At 42.5% G+C, this 22,747-nt stretch overlaps 1 protein-coding gene across 2 annotated transcripts in view; it reads right to left on the bottom strand.

The window, feature by feature from the left end:
* Nucleotides 1-54: 54 nt before the first annotated feature.
* LOC5502492 (E3 ubiquitin-protein ligase UBR2) overlaps nucleotides 55-22,747 on the bottom strand; it is a 43,669-nt gene continuing 20,976 nt past the window's right edge. The window contains exons 20-45 of one of the 2 annotated variants that reach the window (XM_048729868.1): nucleotides 22,635-22,699; nucleotides 22,170-22,280; nucleotides 21,790-21,855; nucleotides 21,409-21,485; nucleotides 21,130-21,160; nucleotides 18,867-18,930; nucleotides 16,553-16,739; nucleotides 15,945-16,047; nucleotides 15,683-15,731; nucleotides 15,221-15,375; nucleotides 14,604-14,706; nucleotides 13,462-13,553; nucleotides 12,435-13,141; nucleotides 11,205-11,306; nucleotides 11,036-11,096; nucleotides 10,709-10,796; nucleotides 9,833-9,888; nucleotides 9,283-9,379; nucleotides 8,987-9,057; nucleotides 8,185-8,380; nucleotides 5,889-6,015; nucleotides 5,443-5,721; nucleotides 4,989-5,048; nucleotides 4,584-4,661; nucleotides 1,944-2,216; nucleotides 55-1,453 (exon numbers count right to left, since the gene is read on the bottom strand). In XM_048729868.1, the coding sequence (XP_048585825.1) occupies nucleotides 1,312-1,453; nucleotides 1,944-2,216; nucleotides 4,584-4,661; nucleotides 4,989-5,048; nucleotides 5,443-5,721; nucleotides 5,889-6,015; nucleotides 8,185-8,380; nucleotides 8,987-9,057; nucleotides 9,283-9,379; nucleotides 9,833-9,888; nucleotides 10,709-10,796; nucleotides 11,036-11,096; nucleotides 11,205-11,306; nucleotides 12,435-13,141; nucleotides 13,462-13,553; nucleotides 14,604-14,706; nucleotides 15,221-15,375; nucleotides 15,683-15,731; nucleotides 15,945-16,047; nucleotides 16,553-16,739; nucleotides 18,867-18,930; nucleotides 21,130-21,160; nucleotides 21,409-21,485; nucleotides 21,790-21,855; nucleotides 22,170-22,280; nucleotides 22,635-22,699 (3,440 nt within the window). In that variant the 3' untranslated portion in view covers nucleotides 55-1,311. The remainder of the gene's footprint in view (nucleotides 1,454-1,943; nucleotides 2,217-4,583; nucleotides 4,662-4,988; nucleotides 5,049-5,442; nucleotides 5,722-5,888; nucleotides 6,016-8,184; nucleotides 8,381-8,986; nucleotides 9,058-9,282; nucleotides 9,380-9,832; nucleotides 9,889-10,708; nucleotides 10,797-11,035; nucleotides 11,097-11,204; nucleotides 11,307-12,434; nucleotides 13,142-13,461; nucleotides 13,554-14,603; nucleotides 14,707-15,220; nucleotides 15,376-15,682; nucleotides 15,732-15,944; nucleotides 16,048-16,552; nucleotides 16,740-18,866; nucleotides 18,931-21,129; nucleotides 21,161-21,408; nucleotides 21,486-21,789; nucleotides 21,856-22,169; nucleotides 22,281-22,634; nucleotides 22,700-22,747) is intronic. The other variant, XM_048729869.1, reaches the window with a different exon arrangement.

Here is a 22,747-nt window from a genome sequence, read left to right as displayed (position 1 = left end):
AGTATTATATAACAGTCAAATTCAAGATTGAACCCTGATTAAATACTCACTTCATTATACAGCATTCAGTTTATTATTTCTTTAGCTATACCACTTGGAGCTAGGTAGGACATATCATACCTTTACGGGATATGTATTGCATAATCTATGGCTTTACAGTGGAAGCTGTCATCAGTTTACTTCCGGAGGGCCGACGGAAACCTCAACCGACAAGAGAAATAAAAATCTATCAGAATCCGCGCTATTAAACAGGCCACCCGCTCTAAGTTACCAATCACACCCTCAAAGAAACTTCCAATAGACACACTGCCTTCACAATTTTGATATAATTTTACGCGTTTTCCGTTAAAATCCATCGGAGATTGTTACGTTTATCGACCGGAAGTAAACTGGTGACAATGCGGCTTTAAGCTGCTACTCTATTCATCAGCTATGGTCAGGGACCTATACAACGGAGCAGCACAATGAAGGTGCTACTGAACTTTATTGCACTGCAACTCATAGTAGAAGGCATGCACTGTTTGGGCGGCAAACTCTCGCGCGCTCTGGCCACTGGAGGTAAAATAACAACAACAAAAACAAGTCATTCCGCGCTTACGAATGGGCCAGAAAGTTTCTATGTCGAAAAAGGGTTATTTTCATTTGAAATGTTTTTTTTTTGTCGCAGCTATTTCTGTGATTATTTTGGCGCGCGTTTGCCACTGAGAAAGCCGTGTAAATTCGTAGTGCGATTCGCCTACTGAAATTCTAAGAAGCCTTTAGTAGATGCCGTGACCTCGCTTTCGTAGTCCAATTTCAGAAAGTAAAACACATCTGCCTATCTAAGGCTAAGTTCAAACGTCGTATTATCCATGAGCCGTATTCAATGCGAATAAAGATGAAACAATGGACTCGATTAATTTGCATTGAATACGGCTCATGGATGATACGACTTTGCGAACTTAGGCTAAGATTAAAATTTTGGAGTTCAGCTTTAGACGTTGAAGTTAGAAGCATGGTTAGGTACTGTATTACACGTTGTCCAGTCCTAAAAACTAGATTCAGCCGGATATTGTTCAATTATTTTCACCCTAAAGTAGCCAAGGCATTGATAAAAGGATCACCACTGTAAAAAAAAGTACCGACTGCACTCTTTCGAGAATGGACTACCAATAGCAGATTATAGACCAATAGAGTTAACTCCATGCCGTTTATAGCAGGTATGGCCCGCCTAATTTACAGGACATAGAGTCAACAGGGTTCCTCAATCAAACACCGCATTCACATCTAATTGAATATCGTATCCATAAGAACTTGTTCCCTTACGACTCGTCAGAGTATAGTCCAGTCAATAGAGAGCAGGTTCCTGTTCGACTCCAGGCAACGCGCAACTTCCTCGGCGATTCCATGCGTCAGCCAGAGCTTCTGCAACTTGTTATAACGATCAGGACAGAGATACAACGGGTTACCACGCCTGGAGAGGATAAACAAAACATAAGTACCTGCTCCGGAAATGTTGGAAATCGACGGCTAAACTTATGGATATCGAGGGCGTGAAATTCAAGTATTAAGAGCGAAGGTGCTATTAGCGTCAAATTCGGAAGTGTTACGGGGGTTAAACCCGGGGCTGCCAACGCTATTGAACTCGGGGGAGTTAGGGGCGTTAATCTCGCCCAAGGACGTTGATAGGAAGGGAAGGGGATGTCTTAGCCCAATCAGCCCCTGACAGCAGGAGAAAAACACGTACTTCCTTGGCCAGTCTTTTCATATTGTATGCCAGGAGGATAAGGGGAAAGGGGGAGATGGGATGGGTGCTCTGAGTCAAGCGGATTGCATGTGATGAAGTCGGCAGCACGACAGGCTCACCCGAGTCCTTGGTCCGTCTCTCTATGTACGCTAGGAGGATAAGGGAAGGGGAAGGGAGGCAAGCGGATGGCATATGAGGTCGGCAGCTCGACACTTACCTCAGTCCTTGGTCCGTCTCCCCGTACGTATCCAGATAAGGGGCGGGGTAAAAACTTCCCTTCGTGCGGTTCGCCATCAGCAGTATTTGGCATTCGCGCACTCGTAGAAATACGCCAACCCCAGCACCGCACTTCTGAGCATGCGCAGCACATGCCCCCACCTTCCCACCACGCACTTCAGTCTGACAGCAGTAACTCTGTGAGCACAGCATCTCACCGCAGATCAGGCAGAGCGCGGGCGCACGGCTCTCGTCTCCCTCAGAATTAGGACAACTGGAAAAATAAAGGATGCGGAGTCTTCATTTATCTAGTAATCTACTATATTACACTTTCAGATGATAAGGAGTCATGCAAAGCTCCCATCAGCAAATTCAACTCGGGTGACCAAGATTTAAACTGCAAATTGAGCAATCTTTTCGGGTTCACTTGAAAACCCGAGCAAAACACCAGTGCGTGGATAGACATAAATATAGTGGAAACCCATAAACAGACAGAGGGTGACTTTTGCGACGCTATACGCATGTGAAAAGGTAGAACTTGTTGATAAGATCGCTGTACTCACGTGAAAATGGACGCCTTGTTTATAAATTCGGTGTACTCACATGAAAAGGGAGGCCTTGTTGATAAATTCGGTGTACTCACGAGAAAAGGGAGGCCTTGTTGATAAATTCGGTGTACTCACGTGAAAAGGGACGCCTTGTTGATAAATTCGGTGTACTTATGTGAAAAGGGAGGCCTTGTTGATAAATTCGGTGAACTTCCGTGAAAAGGGAGGCCTTGTTGATAAATTCGGTGTACTTACGTGAAAAGGGAGGCCTTGTTGATAAATTCGGTGTACTTACGTGAAAAGGGAGGCCTTGTTGATAAATACGGTGAACTTGCGTGAAAAGGGAGGCCTTGTTGATAAATTCGGTGAACTTATGTGAAAAGGGAGGCCTTGTTGATAAATTCGGTGTACTTATGTGAAAAGGGAGGCCTTGTTGATAAATTCGGAGAACTCACGTAAAAAGGGAGGCCTTGTTGATAAATTCGGTGAACTACTTATGTGAAAAGGGAGGCCTTGTTGATAAATTCGGTGAACTGACGTGAAAAGGGAGGCCTTGTTGATAAATTCGGTGTACTTACGTGAAAAGGGAGGCCTTGTTGATAAATACGGTGAACTTACGTGAAAAGGGAGGCCTTGTTGATAAATTCGGTGAACTTATGTGAAAAGGGAGGCCTTGTTGATAAATTCGGTGTACTTATGTGAAAAGGGAGGCCTTGTTGATAAATTCGGTGAACTTATGTGAAAAGGGACGCCTTGTTGATAAATTCGGTGACTACTTCTGTGAAAAGGGAGGCCTTGTTGATAAATTCGGTGTACTCACAAAAAAAGGGAGGCCTTGTTGATTACTTCGGTGAACTTATGTGAAAAGGGACGCCTTGTTGATAAATTCGGTGTACTTATGTGAAAAGGGAGGCCTTGTTGATAAATTCGGTGAACTACTTATGTTCGGTGAACTTATGTGAAAAGAGAGGCCTTGTTGATAAATTCGGTGAACTACTTATGTGAAAAGGGAGGCCTTGTTGATAAATTCGGTGTACTCACATGAAAAGGGAGGCCTTGTTGATAAATTCGGTGTACTTATGTGAAAAAGGAGGCCTTGTTGATAAATTCGGTGAACTACTTATGTTCGGTGAACTTATGTGAAAAGAGAGGCCTTGTTGATAAATTCGGTGAACTACTTATGTGAAAAGGGAGGCCTTGTTGATAAATTCGGTGTACTCACATGAAAAGGGAGGCCTTGTTGATAAATTCGGTGTACTTATGTGAAAAAGGAGGCCTTGTTGATAAATTCGGTAAACTACTTATGTAAAAAGGGAGGCCTTGTTGATAAATTCGGTGTACTTACGTGAAAAGGGACGCCTTGTTGATAAATTCGGTGTACTTATGTGAAAATTGACGCCTTGTTGATAAATTCGGTGTACTTATGTGAAAATAGAGGCCTTGTTGATAAATTCGGTGAACTACTTATGTGAAAAGAGAGGCCTTGTTGATAAATTCGGTGAACTACTTACGTGAAAATGGACGCCTTGTTGATAAATTCGGTGAACTTATGTGAAAAGGGAGGCCTTGTTGATAAATTCGGTGTACTACTTATGTGAAAAGGGAGGCCTTATTGATAAATTCGGTGAACTTATGTGAAAAGGGAGGCCTTGTTGATAAATTTCGGTGAACTACTTATGTTCGGTGAACTTATGTGAAAAGGGAGGCCTTGTTGATAAATTCGGTGTACTCACATGAAAAGGGAGGCCTTGTTGATAAATTCGGTGAACTTATGTGAAAAGGGAGGCCTTGTTGATAAATTCGGTGTACTCACGTGAAAAGGAAGGACTTGCTGATAGATTCGGTGAACTTACGTGAAAAGGGAGGCCTTGTTGATAAATTCGGCGAACTTACGTTAATAGGGACGCCTTGTTGGTGAGTTCGCTGTACTTACGTAAAAAGGGACGCCTTGTTGGTGAGTTCGCTGTACTTACGTAAAAAGGGACGCCTCGTTGATAATTTCGGCGAACTTACGTGAAAAGGGACGCCTTGTTGGTGAGTTCGCTGTACTTACGTAAAAAGGGACGCCTCGTTGATAATTTCGCTGTACTTACGTAAAAAGGGACGCCTTGTTGATGAGTTCGCTGTAGTCACGAGGTAGATCCAGTAGGTGGCTGGGTTCTGTGGAGTAACTACACAATTTACAAGTATTAGTCACAAAGCCATCTGGTCTGGTTCTTTATTACAAGACATAAAATATATATCATTAAAACGGGATCAGAAACTTTTCTGGAAAAGCTGAGCAACAATCTCACATGTGATGCAGCCCGTTGCACCATTTCACCATCTAGCTGCAGACTGCACTTTACATTTTGAAACCAAATAACTCTCTAGAATTGTGAAATTTCATTCGCAATTTATCTCACTTGCATGTTATGTGATAGTTGGTGTAAAAATTCACTATTTTGATAGATGATAGATGAGAATATAGCGTAGCTACACGCATTGCGGATCTTTACCCGATGAACTGGTGTCCCTTTGCTGCGATGGTCTGCTTGACCCTGTCATCACTACACCACCTGTGGACCGCAGACATCTGATTATTATTCCGGTCAATTCCGGTTTATGCATTTTGGAGGCATACAAAATGAAGTAGAAATAGGCAACTTAGAAATCACTAAGAAACACTCAGAAATCACCTGACTTTTGAGTGACGAACTCACACCTTAATTAACACAGAAACGGCTGCGCTCGTCACGCAAGAAAGCTAAAAAAAAGTTTTTAAATGAAAATAAGCTTTTTCTGACTTTATGGATGATCCGTGAAGTGCTGAATAAATTGCTTTTTGATGTTGTTATTTTACCGCCAGAAGCCAGAGCGCGAGTTAGTTACCCAAAAAGTCGCCTATTGATTGAGAGGACCGACTTGCGCTTAACGCAACATCAGACTTCGTTTTGATTTGACCTCACTGACCTTTCAACAGCGAGAGCGACCACAGACGAGCTGAACGATAGTGTGTCATGGTTCCAGTGCAGCAGCTCGGTCAGGGAGACTGGGACCGACAGATAGTGACACAGTGCCTCCCATTCCTCCTCGGCAGTTGGTTGGTGGGGAGCTTTGAGGGAACTAGGCCCGGGGATCTCTGTGAGAAAATGGTAGAAGAGAGCAGCGCATCGCAGGAAAGGGAGAACCTTGGAGCGCAGGTGTCGGCGCAGTAGCCATGGCGACGGATGCGCAGTTGCCGACTCGACCCTAAGCGGAGAAACCACGTGATATTAGACACAAATTCGTGGAATATGATTTACTTATCAAAATATGTAAAAATTAAGTGAACCTCCATATAACGGTCACGGTGGGTGTCCGACATGTGAAGGTTCCAGTGTAGCATGTGATCCCAAAAAATCATTAAACATTCTCACCCTGCATACTGCCGAACTTTCCCCCACAGAGAAGTGATTTGTTCCACTTCCCTACTACTTCCGGTTTGTCCAAGATGACTTCCGGTTTCCTCTTCACTGCTCCCGGAATGCTCCATTTCCTCATCATCTAAAACAACAATTTTATTGAATGTGTAAATAATATCGCGTTAAAGTAGGCCTTAGGGTAATAGGGTCCCCAAAATTACGCGAAACACGAGTAAAGCATGTGAGGTAGTCTAAATACTGTATTTAACAGTCTACGGACTGAGTGTGAATTAATGAGTTCTCACACCCGGGCCATGCATTTAATGAGGTGCTGTTTTGCTAGGCAACGGGCCGACGCTTTTACCTAATAACAACGGCGGGAAATTTGAGGCAAATAACTCTTCAGAAATATTAGTACCTAGACGTTTGGCAGCGCACTTTGAAAAGCAAAAAAAATTGTAGCCACTTCAAGAAAGAGTCTTACAATAATGTGCTAGTAATTAGAATTTATAGAAACAACATTAAAGTGATGCATTCTACCGTTTTTACGAAGCTATATTTCTGGTACGTTTCTGGCGACTTTTTAAACTTTCGAATTTTCGGGCAACTATGTCATAAGCCGAGTAACGAAATGAAACTTTCCCTGGCGCCTCTACAATCATTCCCCTCGAAGTCAGGAAATTTTGGAGACAAAAGAATGCAATACCGAGATACAACAAATGAATATTTGACATAAGCTGTATTCAGTAGCTCCGAGCACCTGTTAACTTACGACTTTAAGCTCGAATATCCAGGAAACTATAGAATATTATTAAAAAGTCTGTATGAGGCATTTGTAAAGTAATACTTCAAAAAAATGTGCCCAACGTCAGTATGTCAGGAGGGCTCGGCAGAATAAAGTAATGTTCGAAAGTGCTAAACATTTCCTATGGTTGCGTAAGTTTGTGCTCGCGTATAAAAATATTTTTTATGCACTATGTCATAAGCCAGCAAATAAGAGATCATGTATCGCCAGTTGTTCTATCTATTTATATACAAAGTAGAAACTTGGTCGGTTTGCCCTTCGCCAAACGAGACACAAAATTCGTAGACAAAACTATAAAGCATGAGCTAGATCCACTCTGGTATGTCATTAATCCATAAGTCAGAATTTATTTGTAGCTAAATCCGAAAATAAAAGTCCCGTTGAGATACTGCAAAGGCATAAAAAACCCTTTTTGTTCTTTCGGGGGTGGTCAGATTTTTATCAGAAATCAAAAGTACATTTATTGTCTCATAGAGCGGATTTCAGAAGACTGTCGTGAGTAATCCACAATTACTTTTGTAATAAACTCTTATAGGTTTTATACACTATGCATACACTATAACCTGCACATCAGAATTAGACTCGAGGCTCTAAGCCCTATTTTAACAAAAATACGCCGATCTAAGATAGCTCACCGATAATGTAAGCGCTAACTCAAATACGTTCTCCAAATCAGGTTATTTTATCAATAAGAATCAGAAAAAGAGAAAACTTAGGGAGTGAAAAATAGTGTTTGATAACAAAGACGTAATGGCGGCAATTCGTTGTTGCTCCTACTAAAACATCAGTAGATAGACGCGCCTTCCTTTGATTTTAACATTCTCAAATTCCTTGATTAAAACACAAACATGTAAAACCGATGAGTTTTCACGAGACTATGCAAGGTAATCACTTAGATATATAAAGGCAAGGTTTAATACAATGTCAACAAGAATTTCGAATCATAACTCGACACCAAATACGTGGAAGTGGAAGTCACACACAATCATTATCCATTTACGTCAGTGTCCACCTATTGGCAGGTGTGACAAAGTAATCGCATATACTTACCAATGAGGCATAACACTTCTAAAATAAACTTTACCTTTTATCTGGAAATCAGTGACTGTAACTCAGAGAAGTAGCTCATTCGCCATTACCACTTGACGTGTCCATGGTTCCGTTTTCGGCGCCATTCGGTTTACAATGTGTGGTACTAACCGGTTAACTTGGCTGGAAATGTTAGTTGTGTTTACAATGTGTGGTACTAATCGGTTAACTTGGCAGGAAATGTTAGTTGTGTTTACAATGTGTGGTACTAACCTGTTAACTTGGCAGGAAATGTTAGTTGTGTTTACAATATGTGGTACTAACCGGTTAACTTGGCAGGAAATGTTAGTTGTGTTTACAATATGTGGTACTAACCGGTTAACTTGGCAGGAGATGTTAGTTGTGTTTACAATATGTGATACTAACCGGTTAACTTGGCAGGAAATGTTAGTTGTGTTTACAATATGTGATACTAACCGGTTAACTTGGCAGGAATGGTAAGCAGTGCACTGGCGAGTTGAGCGGCAAGGCAGAGCTGGAACGCGCACAAGTCCATGGATGAAGAACTGTCAAGTCCTAGGACCGCACGGGCAGCAGCCACGTCTGACTGGGAACCAGACTCATCCGCAGGCTCTTGATATTGCAGGCTCGGCATGGAGAGGCGGAGCTTGACCTGGGAAGATACAAGTTTCCATAGACAACATGCAAATTACAAAAAAAGTCACAGTTACTTGCGAGGGACATTTAAACGTTATTTAGGAAAGCTCATAATCAATGTTATTTGATCTTCAAGAAGCTCACAGCCCTAAGTTGTAGGTGAGGTTTGTGTAGTGAGAAGTTATCAACCCCACGATGATGTTGAGGTATGTGTAGAGAGGGATTACCAGCCCCAAGATGATGGCGGGGTTAGAGTTGCCCAGGGATTACCAGTCCCAAGATGATGACGGGGTTAGAGTTACCCAAGGATTACTAGTCCCAAGATGATGGTGGGGTTAGAGTTACCCAGGGATTACCAGTCCCAAGATGATGGCGGGGTTAGAGTAACCCAGGAATTACCAGTCCCAAGATGATGGTGGGGTTAGAGTTACTCATGGATTACCAGTCCCAAGATGATGGTGGGGTTAGAGTTACTCATGGATTACCAGTCTCAAGATGATGGCGGGGTTAGAGTTACCCAGGGATTACTAGTCCCAAATGGATGGTGGGGTTAGAGCTACCCAAGGATTACTAGTCCCCACGATGATGGTGGGGTTTGTGTAGCGAGAGGTTATGAACTCACCAAAAGATTGAAGAAGTCCATTTCCAGAATGGACGGAGTCTCCACATTAGGTATGACGTCTGGAGTTAGTGCTGAGAAAATAATTTTAAGTGGAAATTCAAAACATGTTGGACGAGCGAAAATCGTTTGAGAAGTAGAAACTCGTAACTCAATGGAAGAGCGGAAACTCATGACTTGAATTCATAATGAATTCATAACTCGTTGGACAAGTGGAAAATCAAAACTCGTTGAACAAGTGGAAATTTGTGCCTCGTTGGACAAGTGGAAATTTGTAACTCGTTTTGGAGTAGACTTACCTGCGAGTAGATGTAGACAGTGCTTTCTGATGACGTTGGAGTCCGAGTTCCCGCCAACCACCGCGGCCAGGCGAGTCAAGGTTCCGATGCACTGCAACTGGGAGAGGAGTAAAGTTAGAAAGTAGGCCCGTAAAACATGCATAGAGTTAGAAAACTGATGAGTAGTTAGGTCCGACTTAACCAAATTTCAAAGAAGCCGGTTTCTCGCCTCGGAGGACACCAATATTCCTGCGTGAAATGTATTTATTTGACAGCAATTGCACATTAAATGTCAAATTCGTATCCTAAACCATTAAAATGCACCTGTTCAGAAGATTGCCGCCATATGCGATTCATAGTGACGGGTGCTTGGACTGACATGGAAATTTGTAACAGCTTGCGTAATCACCTTCCCCAATCGCGAAAAGATCAGATATGCGGAATTCTTGTTAAGACTCAAGAAAAAATTTTGGTTCTAGGGCAAACAAACTCTTATAATGCAATCTTCTTTGAATATACTTGAACCCATTACATTGTAATTTAAGAAAATACAGGAAACGGTTATACGTACTTGACGAGAGTTCATGCCTGAGAAAAGTGGTTTACTGGTGGATCGCATGTAGCTCTCTGAAAGAAAGAGAACAAACTCAAATTATCAGGGTAAACTGTTCTTTCACAAGAGACAACTTGGCGAGTTAGCACGCAGACGAGTACCCAAAATTGGCTTGGGGGAGGGGTGCGCAGTGATAGTTATGATATAGAAAAACGATATTATTTGACAATCCTTCAATAAGAAGTTACCCACTTTTTGGCGGCCAAAGGAGGGGGTGGGAAGGGGGACTGCGCCGTGTAAGCGCCTGGAAATGTCATCACACTATGGAACCATCTGCGCAAGACCGACATGAGATTGTCATGGCCAGAGAATCTGGGTACAAGGTATGTCAGCGTATGTTGACTGTCAGCAAATGTGTGCAGGCCCTTTTCTTAGAAACAGAGAAAGGGGGAGATTCGTTACGATGTCACGTGCTGTTACCTTGACTCTGAATATTCATACAATTAAAAGGACGCGAGGGATTGGTACAAGACGTGTTTTAGGTAATTACCTTGACTCTGGATATTAAAGGCGCATCCGGACCACACCATGACGGGGACGTGAGGGATTGGTACAAGACGTGTTTTGCGTAATTACCTTGACTCTGGATATTAAAGGCGCATCCGGACCACACCATGACGGGGACGTGAGGGATTGGTACAAGACGTGTTTTGCGTAATTACCTTGACTCTGTATATTAAAGGCGCATCCGGACCACACCATGACGGGGACGCGAGGGATTGGTACAAGACGTGTTTTGCGTAATTACCTTGACTCTGGATATTAAAGGCGCATCCGGACCACACCATGACGGGGACGCGAGGGATTGGTACAAGACGTGTTTTGCGTAATTACCTTGACTCTGGATATTAAAGGCGCATCCGGACCACACCATGACGGGGACGCGGGCGTCCTTCTCATTCGGTTCCACTCCTAATCCAACCTGAGCACCAAATACCAGTAGTGACACAAATGAAACAGATTTCAGGCAGCAACTCGCGCGCACCCCTACTTTTTGCTCCAACAAAAAAGCAACTTATTCAGCGCTTAAGAATCAGACAGACATTTTCTTAGTCAAAAAGGGCTTAAATTCATTGAGAGATTTTGTTTTTTTCTGTGTATTTTGGCGCACGTTTGCCACTCAAAAAGCCACATGGTACTGATACGCTATGTACGGCATACCGTGTAACAAGACTGCGAGTAGACGGTCATCATGTCCTTGAGCGTGGCCGAGAACCTCGTGCTGTAACAAACACAAGATGTCAGGCATGATACAAGACTTGGTAGAATCCTTGCAACGAGAAGTTGAGTTGGCTGGTAGCGCTTGCTATGCGAATGAATACATACTTACCCGGTCCGTGTTTTCTCGGTCGTGAGTAGCGCCACGTTAGACATGACCACATCTTGCATACTGCTGAGGAACTCAGCAAGCGCCACCTCGTCCATAGCACTGCTACGATGCAACAAGCGAATAAGACGATAGAAAAATGTTCAGTTTTTGGTTTAGATTCTCCTAGATTGTCTAGACGCTCTTTTCTCACGTTTCCATCTCCCGTTAGCGAAGACGAAGCATGACCAATTTACCTTAGTTGATATTCCCTCGAATATGTGACGAGCTACATGTCTGGTTAGGTAGTATTGACAATACGGGGTTCACCACTCACCACTCACCATTCACCTATCTGACGAGGTGCATTGTCAGAGCAGGTAGTATTGGCAGTATGGGGTTACTAATAATTGATATTCACCACTCACCTGTTTGACGAGCTGCATGTCTGGTTAGGTAGTATTGACAATACGGGGTTACTAATAGTATATATTTACCACTCACCTATCTGACGAGGTGCATGTCAAGTCATGTATATTGGCAGTACGAAGTTACTAATAGTTGATATTCACCACTTACCTATCTGACGAGCTGCATGTCAAGTCATGTATATTGGCAGTACGAAGTTACTAATAGTTGATATTCACCACTCACCTATCTGACGAGGTGCATGTCAAGTCATGTATATTGGCAGTACGAAGTTACTAATAGTTGATATTCACCACTCACCTATCTGACGAGCTGCATGTCAAGTCATGTATATTGGCAGTACGAAGTTACTAATAGTTGATATTCACCACTCACCTATCTGACGAGGTGCATGTCAAGTCATGTATATTGGCAGTACGAAGTTACTAATAGTTGATATTCGCCACTCACCTATCTGACGAGGTGCATGTCAAGTCATGTATATTGGCAGTACAAGGTTACTAATAGTTGATATTCACCACTCACCTATCTGACGAGGTGCATGTCAAGTCATGTATATTGGCAGTACGAAGTTACTAATAGTTGATATTCACCACTCACCTATCTGACGAGGTGCATGTCAAGTCATGTATATTGGCAGTACGAAGTTACTAATAGTTGATATTCACCACTCACCTATCTGACGAGGTGCATGTCAAGTCATGTATATTGGCAGTACGAAGTTACTAATAGTTGATATTCACCACTCACCTATCTGACGAGCTGCATGTCAAGTCATGTATATTGGCAGTACGAAGTTACTAATAGTTGATATTCACCACTAACCTATCTGACGAGCTGCATGTCAGCGCGGGTAGTATTGGCACTACAGTGTTACTTATAGCGCCGCATAAGGGACAAAGGTACTCCTGGCGATTCACATCCACACTGACAAACTGCCGCAGTCTGAGGGCCCTGCGTTCCTTAGCTACCACAGAGTCATAAAAGCCCTGCCAGCAAATGCTATGCATGATGTGTCCGCAACTGCTTGTGTGGACCCCCCAGTGGTTTGTCACATCTGGGTACAGAGGGTCCAGCTTCTCCCCATCATCAAACATCATACCCCGCACACGTGAAAGCACGCTAGACCGCTGCACAAACGCTGCCATGACAACGGCGCTTCCTTCTGTGCTGACTTCCTGTTGTTCCTGGCATAGGATGCACCTCTCGAGCGGGTAGCGTATGGAATTGGAGTCCACATGTTGGCGGCCACGCCCTAGGGCTATGGGCAAGCTATCGACAGGTATAGGCCCAGTATCTTCACATGTATTTTCCTCATCGTCGATCTTCATGGATTCTAGCAGATCCGAGTTCTCCTTGATGAAGGCCTTTTGCAGGGCAGACATTTGGGCCATTATCTTAGCGCGCCTTTGCTGTGCAAGTCTGGCCTTGCGCGCTTTCTCATCTTCTAGCTGGGACGTGTCCTTCCTCGCGGGTCTGTCCGTCTGTGCTTGTCCGGTTTCCTTACGTGCGTCAAGCTCCTTGTGAAATTTCTTTGAAAAATAAGATGGCAACGTAAGGTGTGGATAGGACAGACGAGAAATTAGAAGGACTTGGGCTGATGGATAATAGTAAGATAGCAATGGCAAAGAGGTGTAAAGACCTGGGAACGGTTCCTAGAAAGCAGGTTAGCGCTAACCCAAGGATAAATCTCGACATTTGATTGGATAAAAGTTGCATTCATAACTGGGTTAGCGTTAACCTGCTTTCTAGGAACCCGACCCTGGTATTCTACAGTGAAGACTTTGAAGCACATTTAATAATGTATGTTTTTATCTATAGAAAGATCTAAAGTACGTCCCCATTCCCTTACCTTAAGTACCCAGTCGATCATAGCCGAATGTTCCTGGACATGAGTATTATCATGTAAGCCCTCCAGCAACTTTAGCAAACTTGGTCGAGATTCTGTTGAAAAACAATAGCAAGTAATTTGTAACGTGTGTTACCTCATGGTTAAAAGTATTCGGGATTAATTTCGGAATTACCCTAGCGGTGGCGAAAGGTCCCTGAAAACTTTCGCGAAATTTACTTGATCTTTCCAATTGTTTCCTAGTGTCTCAGAACCTATATTTTTTTCTCTCGAAACTTTTCGTAGATCCTCTACATCAAGCAACAAGCACCATTCTAGGTGAAGCTATACATTTCAACAGTTCAGCTATGGTCCGATCTTATGTTCTTTTCTTCATCTCGGTCTGGATCTTACATTGCTCGATCACGGATTTGAAAGAAGAAATCAATCTCGGATTTGAAAACCCTGATTTCGCTATCTGATCAATTTGTTGACCAATTTGTGTTGACCAAATGCCATCCTTCGTGAGTGTTCTATTTGATGTTTGCGCAAACAGAGTCAGTTCCATCCAAGAAAGAAGGAGAAGAAGTAGAAGAAAGCAAAAGAAAAAGATGTACCTAGTCAAAGGTCTGTGTCCACATACCACAACACCGTTCTCCCCCCCCCCCCTCCTTCCCCAAGCAACCTTACGTAGACGTGTAGGGGTAAGGTGAATTGGCTAGCCACTCATTCACTTTGAAACACGTCTCAAATGCGAACTCCTTTCTCACTAGACCTTCTCCATCTTTCCACCTACCCCCTAGCATCCCTCGGCTCCCAGTTTTATTTCTCCCCTTCGCATTTGACTAGTACCTGGTCTTACCTCCTGATGATAAACCTTGTACTAGAATACACGTAAGGTTGCTTTACATTTCGAAGAGCTCTAAGAAATATCCCACCTTTTCATTTTGTAACTCTATATACTCGTTTTTGTCATCCCCATTCTTGCCATTCCACTCCATTTATGTTCAACATTTTCCTCCCTTCCAGATTATCTATCCACCTAACACCCACCCCCCCACCACCACCCACCCACCCCAGGTGCTTTGGTACGAATACCCGCCTTCAACCGAAAAAAAGTACACATGGTATTGTTGAGCCCAAGGTGACACTGGGCCTGCTTTCACCTGTTTCTGTGCTTGCTGCTGTGATGAAATCCTTCTCGGGCGTTTTACCACTTTTCCTGCAAGTCTGAGCTTCCTGTAGGGCCATAGCAACTACGTGCAATACCTGGAAAGCAAACATGCTCTTAGAAATATAGAAAACATGAAACTGTTGTCGCTGTGAAAGGTTATAAGAGTGTAAGAGGCGTAAAACAATAAATATCAGAAAAGAGTGTTAATAATAGAAGTAGGCTGAACCAGATAACCTCGTTTGTCCTAAGGCACCAAAACATGTTTTCTCTGACGATTTCTAAAATCAGCCATCAGATTTTATAATAGGCATTTATGCCAGATATTGCGTATGACTGCGTTTCGATATTAGCGTGATTATACATTAGATACAAGACAAAACGCTGAATGAAAATGTTACCGAAAGAGCACACAGGCAACCCAGAAGGTGAGTCATACCTAAAGGGCACACAGGCGACCCAGAAGGTGAGTCATACCTAAAGAGCACACAGGCAACCCAAAAGGTGAGTCATACCTAAAGGGCACACAGGCAACCCAGAAGGTGAGTCATACCTAAAGAGCACACAGGCAACCCAGAAGTTGAGTCATACCTAAAGGCCATGTAGTCGTACCTGATGCATATGAATGTCATTCAGTGCCTTAGAGTTGCCCGCGCCCGCACGGGTCAGCAGATTGGTTACCAAGGTGATCATAACGTCACAGCTAAGAAGGTTCAGGATGTTGCAGAAAGGTCTTGTGAACTGAGGCGCCTGAGGTGGAGGGCAACCTACGGCACATGGGGTCGATCAGCCTTGGTGTATATAGTGCGTACTGAATACATCACCTTTAAAACTACTTAACGATTACATTATTCTGATTTTGATAATTCTGCATTCAAGCATTCTACGGGCTCTTGACAACTGCTAATCAGCCATATAGCAGGGACGTGTGACCTCTGATTGGTTACAAACACAAAGGCATAATGGATATTTCATTGAGAAACAAAAGTTTGATTGACGAACCTAAAAAACGGTTTAGCAGTAGACAAAAATTGGCAGGTTAAAAAAAACCACATGCATTTTTACGATACTTACAGTACGCAATTTTCTCTTTCTTGGCACGCTTCCTCTGCTGTTCTTCAGCCTGAAACAATAATAAGCTCACGGTAATTCACGCCTAAGGTCTTTGACAAAAAGCTTGGTGGTAAGGGGTGGCACACCTGAAGCCATAGAAACAGGTGCGTATGACGGGGGGCAAAGACACGTTGTTGCGTTTGTCGGTACGAGGCAAGTTGCTACGTGTGTATGAGAAGAAGGGATAAAATAATAGGATAGCCGAGGATATTTGGTTACTAACCTTGGCCTGTTCTATCCTAGTGTAATGGAAAAAGAACGGGTTGAACTCCTTGTAATGCTCTTCTTTTAGTTCGTAGAGACCTTTGCCAGTGACGCCAGGTTTTCTATAAATTACAACAATGACACTCCAGGCAAGACAAACCCCTTACATATAAAGTGCCTTGATAATAGTGCTGTTATACTTTTCTTCCCCTCGAGCGTAACTACCTTCACACATTTTTGTCACACTTTTCATTGCATATTGCTTTTTCAACGATTTTAAATACTTATTTTTACTTATCGCTGTCACACAATCTCGCCATGGCACACGTTACTCATATTCATTTAACGTTGCTATGTTCTGCTAGTTACCAACTGTTGTCACGCAATATCGCCATACATTGCCAATCATTTCGAATCTCCAAGGACCCTATTACCGCGCATCAGCAGACGAAACCGCTTTTTAGACCCCCCGCGGCCTCCTGAGATACATAAGCCCTATTCTGATTGGCCCGAATTTTAACAGAAAAGAATAGATGTGAAAAACCCCGAGAATGCCAATAGTGGTACACAAGCCTCATCCCTCTTACTCACTGATATCATTCCATCAATGCCATTATGTTTGTCTACCTGAAGATAGCGACATCTGAGATGATATCGTCCAAACTGCGCTCATTCTCGAGGTCAAAGTCCGGAGGAGGCAGTGCCTTCAACAGCTCACTGTGGGACAAGGGCTTGATACAAAGCTTGTGGATGATCTCGCGCCGATAACAGTCAGCTTGCGTGACGTGTGAGATCCCTGGCATGTAACGCTCTCCTGTCACGCAAATAATTCATAAAATAACAGTCAGTTTGCGTTACATGTGTAGCTTGAGTACCAGGCGATTTTATTTTTCAAAAGTCGGAGAGGAAAAATAAAAGTACGCCTGACACAAATACTAGACGCGACGCCTGCCGCCCCTTTTCAGGCCACTGTCAAAATACGTCGGCTGTCAATTTTCCAATGACTCGCGTGGTGGCACAATCAAATGCCCAAATCAAATTATAAACAGCATTTGTGTAAAACAAAACTACATTGGTGTTATATGCAAGGGTAATAATTTTAGTAACGACGAACCACGGTGAGGGTAACTTTTTATGCTAAATGATTTGAAACGCAAAGATAGTTCACGGCTCAGGAGATTTACGATATGACTACAGATCCACACATCACTAACTTACAACAGCATATTCACATCACCAATTTACTACAGGCTTTTTCGTCTAAATAGACAAACCGCTGCTTGAACACAAATGCCATTATTTGATAAGCTCACAAGATCAACAACTCCCGGGAAGTGCCGCAAACAATCCCAAGCATTCTTCGTGCTCTCACATACAAATTTCTCGAATATTCGGCGCCTGGTCTTTCCAAAAAAATTGATAGCTACTACTAATTCCAGCGCCTTTGATATAACTAATAGATCTTCGCTTCGAAAACGGATACCAATGAGAAATAAACACACCCAATGACCGGCCTTGGCAAAACATTTGAACATCTAACCTGAGTATCAGGCGGAATTTTTCCAAAGAAAACGAAGAGAGGAAAATATATATTTTTTTAAATGTTATAGAAAACGATTTCTCTGATTCTGCTAACGCAAGGTCAAAAGCACTTTTGAAGTCCGCCATTACTCTGAGAACGAACAGTCGACGGGTTAGGGCACTATATATAGCTGAACCAATCAGCGCGTCCCATTCGAGTACCCTTTTTTTTTTTCGACCAATCTGGAGCCATGCCGGAATCCGGCATGAGAACATGCGATTTGAACAGTACTTGTATCAGGCCCTTGTCTTGTTTCTCGCCGGCGCGATAGAAACATAGGAGGGCCTGATACTCAGGTTATTAATGTGAGATCCCTGGCGCGTAACGTTCCCCTGTCACGCAAATAATCCATATGAAATAACAGTCAGCTTGCGTGATGTGTGAGATCCCTGGCGTGTAACGCTCCCCTGTCACGCAAATAATTCATATGAAATAAGTCAGCTTGCGTTACATGTGAGATCCCTGGCGTGTAACGCTCCCCTGTCACGCAAATAATTGATATGAAATAACAGTCAGCTTGCGTTACATGTGAGATCGCTGGCGTGTAACGCTCCCCTGTCACGCAAAAAATTCATATGAAATAACAGTCAGCTCGCGTTACATGTAAGATCCCTGGCGTGTTACGCTCTCCTGTAACGCAAATAATTCATCTGAAATAATAGTCAGCTCGCGTTACATCACAGGCGTCTATCACTCCCCCTGTCACGCAAATAATTCATATGTAATAAAACTGCTTTTCTTGTTGGTGGCCCAGAAAACAAAACTGGATTCCGCATCCAAGGTATTTAACTTGAATGGAATGACCGAGTACGCATTTAAGACAAGGTTTAATAGCCATAAAGCATCATTTAAAACACAGAGCAAATCTAATTCCACGACACTTTCAAAGTACGTCTGGAAATTGAAAAGCAAAGGCGTGAAGCATAGTATTAAATGGTATTAATTCAGCGCGCTAAAGCATACAACGGCAGCCCGTCACGCTGCAATCTTTGCCTAGCCGAGAAGCTTAAGATACTGACCGCACGTGACTTACGCTCCTAAACAAACGAACAGAGCTAGTTACGAAATGCCGGCATGAGAACAAATTTTATGCAACGAACTATAAAGGGAGTTGAACTGTTAGGTAACACCAGAGCCTGACGATTGCATAGCATGAAACTCTGAGTCGCCGGTGAGCCAGGAACCATATATATTATTGAATAACTTGAATATATAATTTGTTAAATGCTTGAGGAAGAACATGACTGCTACACTGCGCTTTCATTTTGCTGGGCCAGAAAACAAAACTACGTTTTGGGGTACCATTAACGTAAGTACCACTGACATATAATAGGTTAAACGTGAGTAAGGAGGTCTTACCGATTACAGCAATGATGAGAGACATGACTTCCTCCGCTAGAGTTAGCATTTGACTAAGCTGGTCCTACACAGGGAACATAGGTAATCAGTTAATAGATGGATGGTCACACAGGTATTGGGTTAATAGATGGATGGTCACACATGTCTTGGGTTAATAGATGGAGGGTCACACATGTCTTGGGTTAATAGATGGATGGTCACACAGGTATTGGGTTAATAGATGGATGGTCACACATGTATTGGGTTTATAGATGGATGGGAACACAGGTATTGGGTTAATAGATGGATGGGAACACAGGTATTGGGTTAATAGATGGAGGGTCACACATGTCTTGGGTTAATAGATGGATGGTCACACAGGTATTGGGTTAATAGATGGATGGGAACACAGGTATTGGGTTAATAGATGGATGGTCACACATGTCTTGGGTTAATAGATGGATGGTCACACATGTCTTGATTTAAAAGATTGATGGTCACACAGGTATTGGGTTAATAGATGGATGGGAACACAGGTATTGGGTTAATAGATGGATGGGAACACAGGTATTGGGTTAATAGATGGATGGTCACACATGTCTTGGGTTAATAGATGGAGGGTCACACATGTCTTGGGTTAATAGATGGATGGTCACACAGGTATTGGGTTAATAGATGGATGGTCACACATGTATTGGGTTTATAGATGGATGGGAACACAGGTATTGGGTTAATAGATGGATGGGAACACAGGTATTGGGTTAATAGATGGAGGGTCACACATGTCTTGGGTTAATAGATGGATGGTCACACAGGTATTGGGTTAATAGATGGATGGGAACACAGGTATTGGGTTAATAGATGGATGGTCACACAGGTATTGGGTTAATAGATGGATGGTCACACATGTCTTGGGTTAATAGATGGAGGGTCACACATGTCTTGGGTTAATAGATGGATGGGAACACAGGTATTGGGTTAATAGATGGATGGTCACACATGTCTTGGGTTAATAGATGGAGGGTCACACATGTCTTGGGTTAATAGATGGATGGTCACACAGGTATTGGGTTAATAGATGGATGGTCACACAGGTATTGGGTTAATAGATGGATGGTCACACAGGTATTGGGTTAATAGATGGATGGTCACACAGGTATTGGGTTAATAGATGAATGGGAACACATGTCTTGGGTTAATAGATGGATGGGAACACAGGTATTGGGTTAATAGATGGATGGTCACACAGGTATTGGGTTAATAGATGGATGGTCACACAGGTATTGGGTTAATAGATGGATGGTCACACAGGTATTGGGTTAATAGATGGATGGTCACACAGGTATTGGGTTAATAGATGGATGGTCACACATGTCTTGGGTTAATAGATGGAGGGTCACACATGTCTTGGGTTAATAGATGGAGGGTCACAGATGTCTTGGGTTAATAGATGGATGGTCACACAGGTATTGGGTTAATAGATGGATGGTCACACAGGTATTGGGTTAATAGATGGATGGTCACACAGGTATTGGGTTAATAGATGGATGGTCACACAGGTATTGGGTTAATAGATGGATGGTCACACAGGTATTGGGTTAATAGATGGATGGTCACACAGGTATTAGGTTAATAGATGGATGGTCACACAGGTATTGGGTTAATAGATGGATGGTCACACAGGTATTGGGTTAATAGATGGATGGTCACACAGGTATTGGGTTAATAGATGGATGGTCACACAGGTATTGGGTTAATAGATGGATGGTCACACAGGTATTGGGTTAATAGACGGATGGTCACACAGGTATTGGGTTAATAGATGGATGGTCACACAGGTATTGGGTTAATAGATGGATGGTCACACAGGTATTGGGTTAATAGATGGATGGTCACACAGGTATTGGGTTAATAGATAGATGGGAACACATGTCTTGGGTTAATAGATGGATGGTCACACAGGTATTAGGTTAATAGATGGATGGTCACACAGGTATTGGGTTAATAGATGGATGGTCACACAGGTATTGGGTTAATAGATGGATGGTCACACAGGTATTGGGTTAATAGATGGATGCTGTACAGGCCTGTAGGCTGGATTTTGTTTGGGTGATGGGGTACGTGTTTTACGGTTCCCATTAAATATTCAAAACTATCCTGTATTAAACAGAAGTTGCGTTAGCAATTAGCCACGAAAGGTTAAGAAGGCTCGCCTGCTATCAAATGTGGGTCTTTGGTTGAATGTTTAGAACTATTATTTCAAGTTTTTCAATGTGATACTTACCCCATCATATTTAGACTCGTCAAACGTTGGCCTGTAGCAAAACAGATGAAAATTACAACCAACATAAAGTAAAAACAATACTTGTAATATGCATTTTTTTTTCTTTTTCGACAGCAGACGCATTTCTTTTTGTATGGTTGGACACATTCCTTTTGTGTATGCTTAGATATATTTCTTTTGTATATGCTTGGACACATATCTTTTGTGCTAGAGTTGGCGTAATGCACTGTATGTTCTTCCTTAAAAATAAACAGTAAAGAATTTTCGGTCAATACTTACATGAACCAGTCTACCATGTTAAACTTGTCCAGCACCATCACAAGGAAATGGTTTGCATCCATGTATCCAGCAGCAGCCTAATGTTGAACATCAAGACCAAACATTAGACGCTAAGAAAGGATGTTTCCATACACACCCGACCCCTTGAGGGAAAACACAGAGACCTTTTAAGAGAGGCTAACAACGAATGGTTCCAAGTAAATACCTCAATCCTCCGAGGTAAAACAAAGAGACCTTTTAAATGAAAATTACACGCTAACACAAGAAAAGTATAAAGATCATGTACATCCCTTTTGAATGTCACAAGAAGTTTATTGGGTAAAGTAGGAATCTTTGATGCTATGTGTTGGGAAGCTGTTTTTGGGTGTGCCCATGACATACCTGCATCATAATGACATCTTTGTCGTACATCTCAGTGCGGCACTTGACATTTTGGTAATGGTAAACCTACACACACATTTGACATCTAGCATTAGATGCTATTGTATTGGGCAGTTAAACTTAATTCTGTTTATATGTATGACGATAACAGGTCCTATTTTACTGCTGGTAGCATGAGTAACGACGTGACTTCTATGAACGTGACTATTTCTAGGAGGATCATAATGTTTTGTTAGGTTTAGGATTAGAAATTATGAAGTCTTGTTCGGGTAAGTGATAATAATGCTTTGTTCGGGTTAGGTTAGAAATTATGAAGTCTTGTTCTGGTAAGGGATCGTGGTATTTTGTTCGGGTTAGGTTTTGGGAACATAAAGTGATACCTGATTCATGATGGCATAACCATTCCTTCTCCACATCCCGGCATGCACCTGGGCCACCATGGCTAATGCTCGCAGGGGGTACTCCACCAGAAACAGTTTGAGCCTGTCATGCTACATGAAATAAAGGTTACCACACAATTGGGAACTATGTGTATCACTAATCAGCATCTTTGTCAGTGGATATAAAAAAATCAGTTTAAACATATTTTATAAATGTGTGGTTAGAAAGACATAGGCGCACTTCTAGTGAACTGTTCATTCAGGTGTAGCTTAAAGTTGACTGTACTTGAACTATTAGAAGACAAAATAAGAACACTGCACTGGCCCAACTTCCTATGAAAGGAATCTTTGTTGATGGGTAAAGAACACACATACTAACAAGACAATGCAATTAATAGCCAAGTGAGCATCTTGCTACCAACAAGACAATGCAATTAATGACCAAGTAAATATCTTGCTACCTACCTCATTCTCAAAGTTAAAGAGCTCATTCAGTGTGAGGTTGAACTTGTCACAAGCAAGGATAAGTCCTGGAATTACAAGGCGTACAAATTTAAGAAGATAATTAATTTTCCTAC

The sequence above is a fragment of the Nematostella vectensis genome, chromosome 7 (genome assembly GCF_932526225.1).
Source record: "Nematostella vectensis chromosome 7, jaNemVect1.1, whole genome shotgun sequence".
NCBI lineage: Eukaryota > Metazoa > Cnidaria > Anthozoa > Actiniaria > Edwardsiidae > Nematostella > Nematostella vectensis.
Note: the sequence above shows the minus strand (reverse complement) of the source record. Positions and strands in the feature narration are given on the sequence as shown.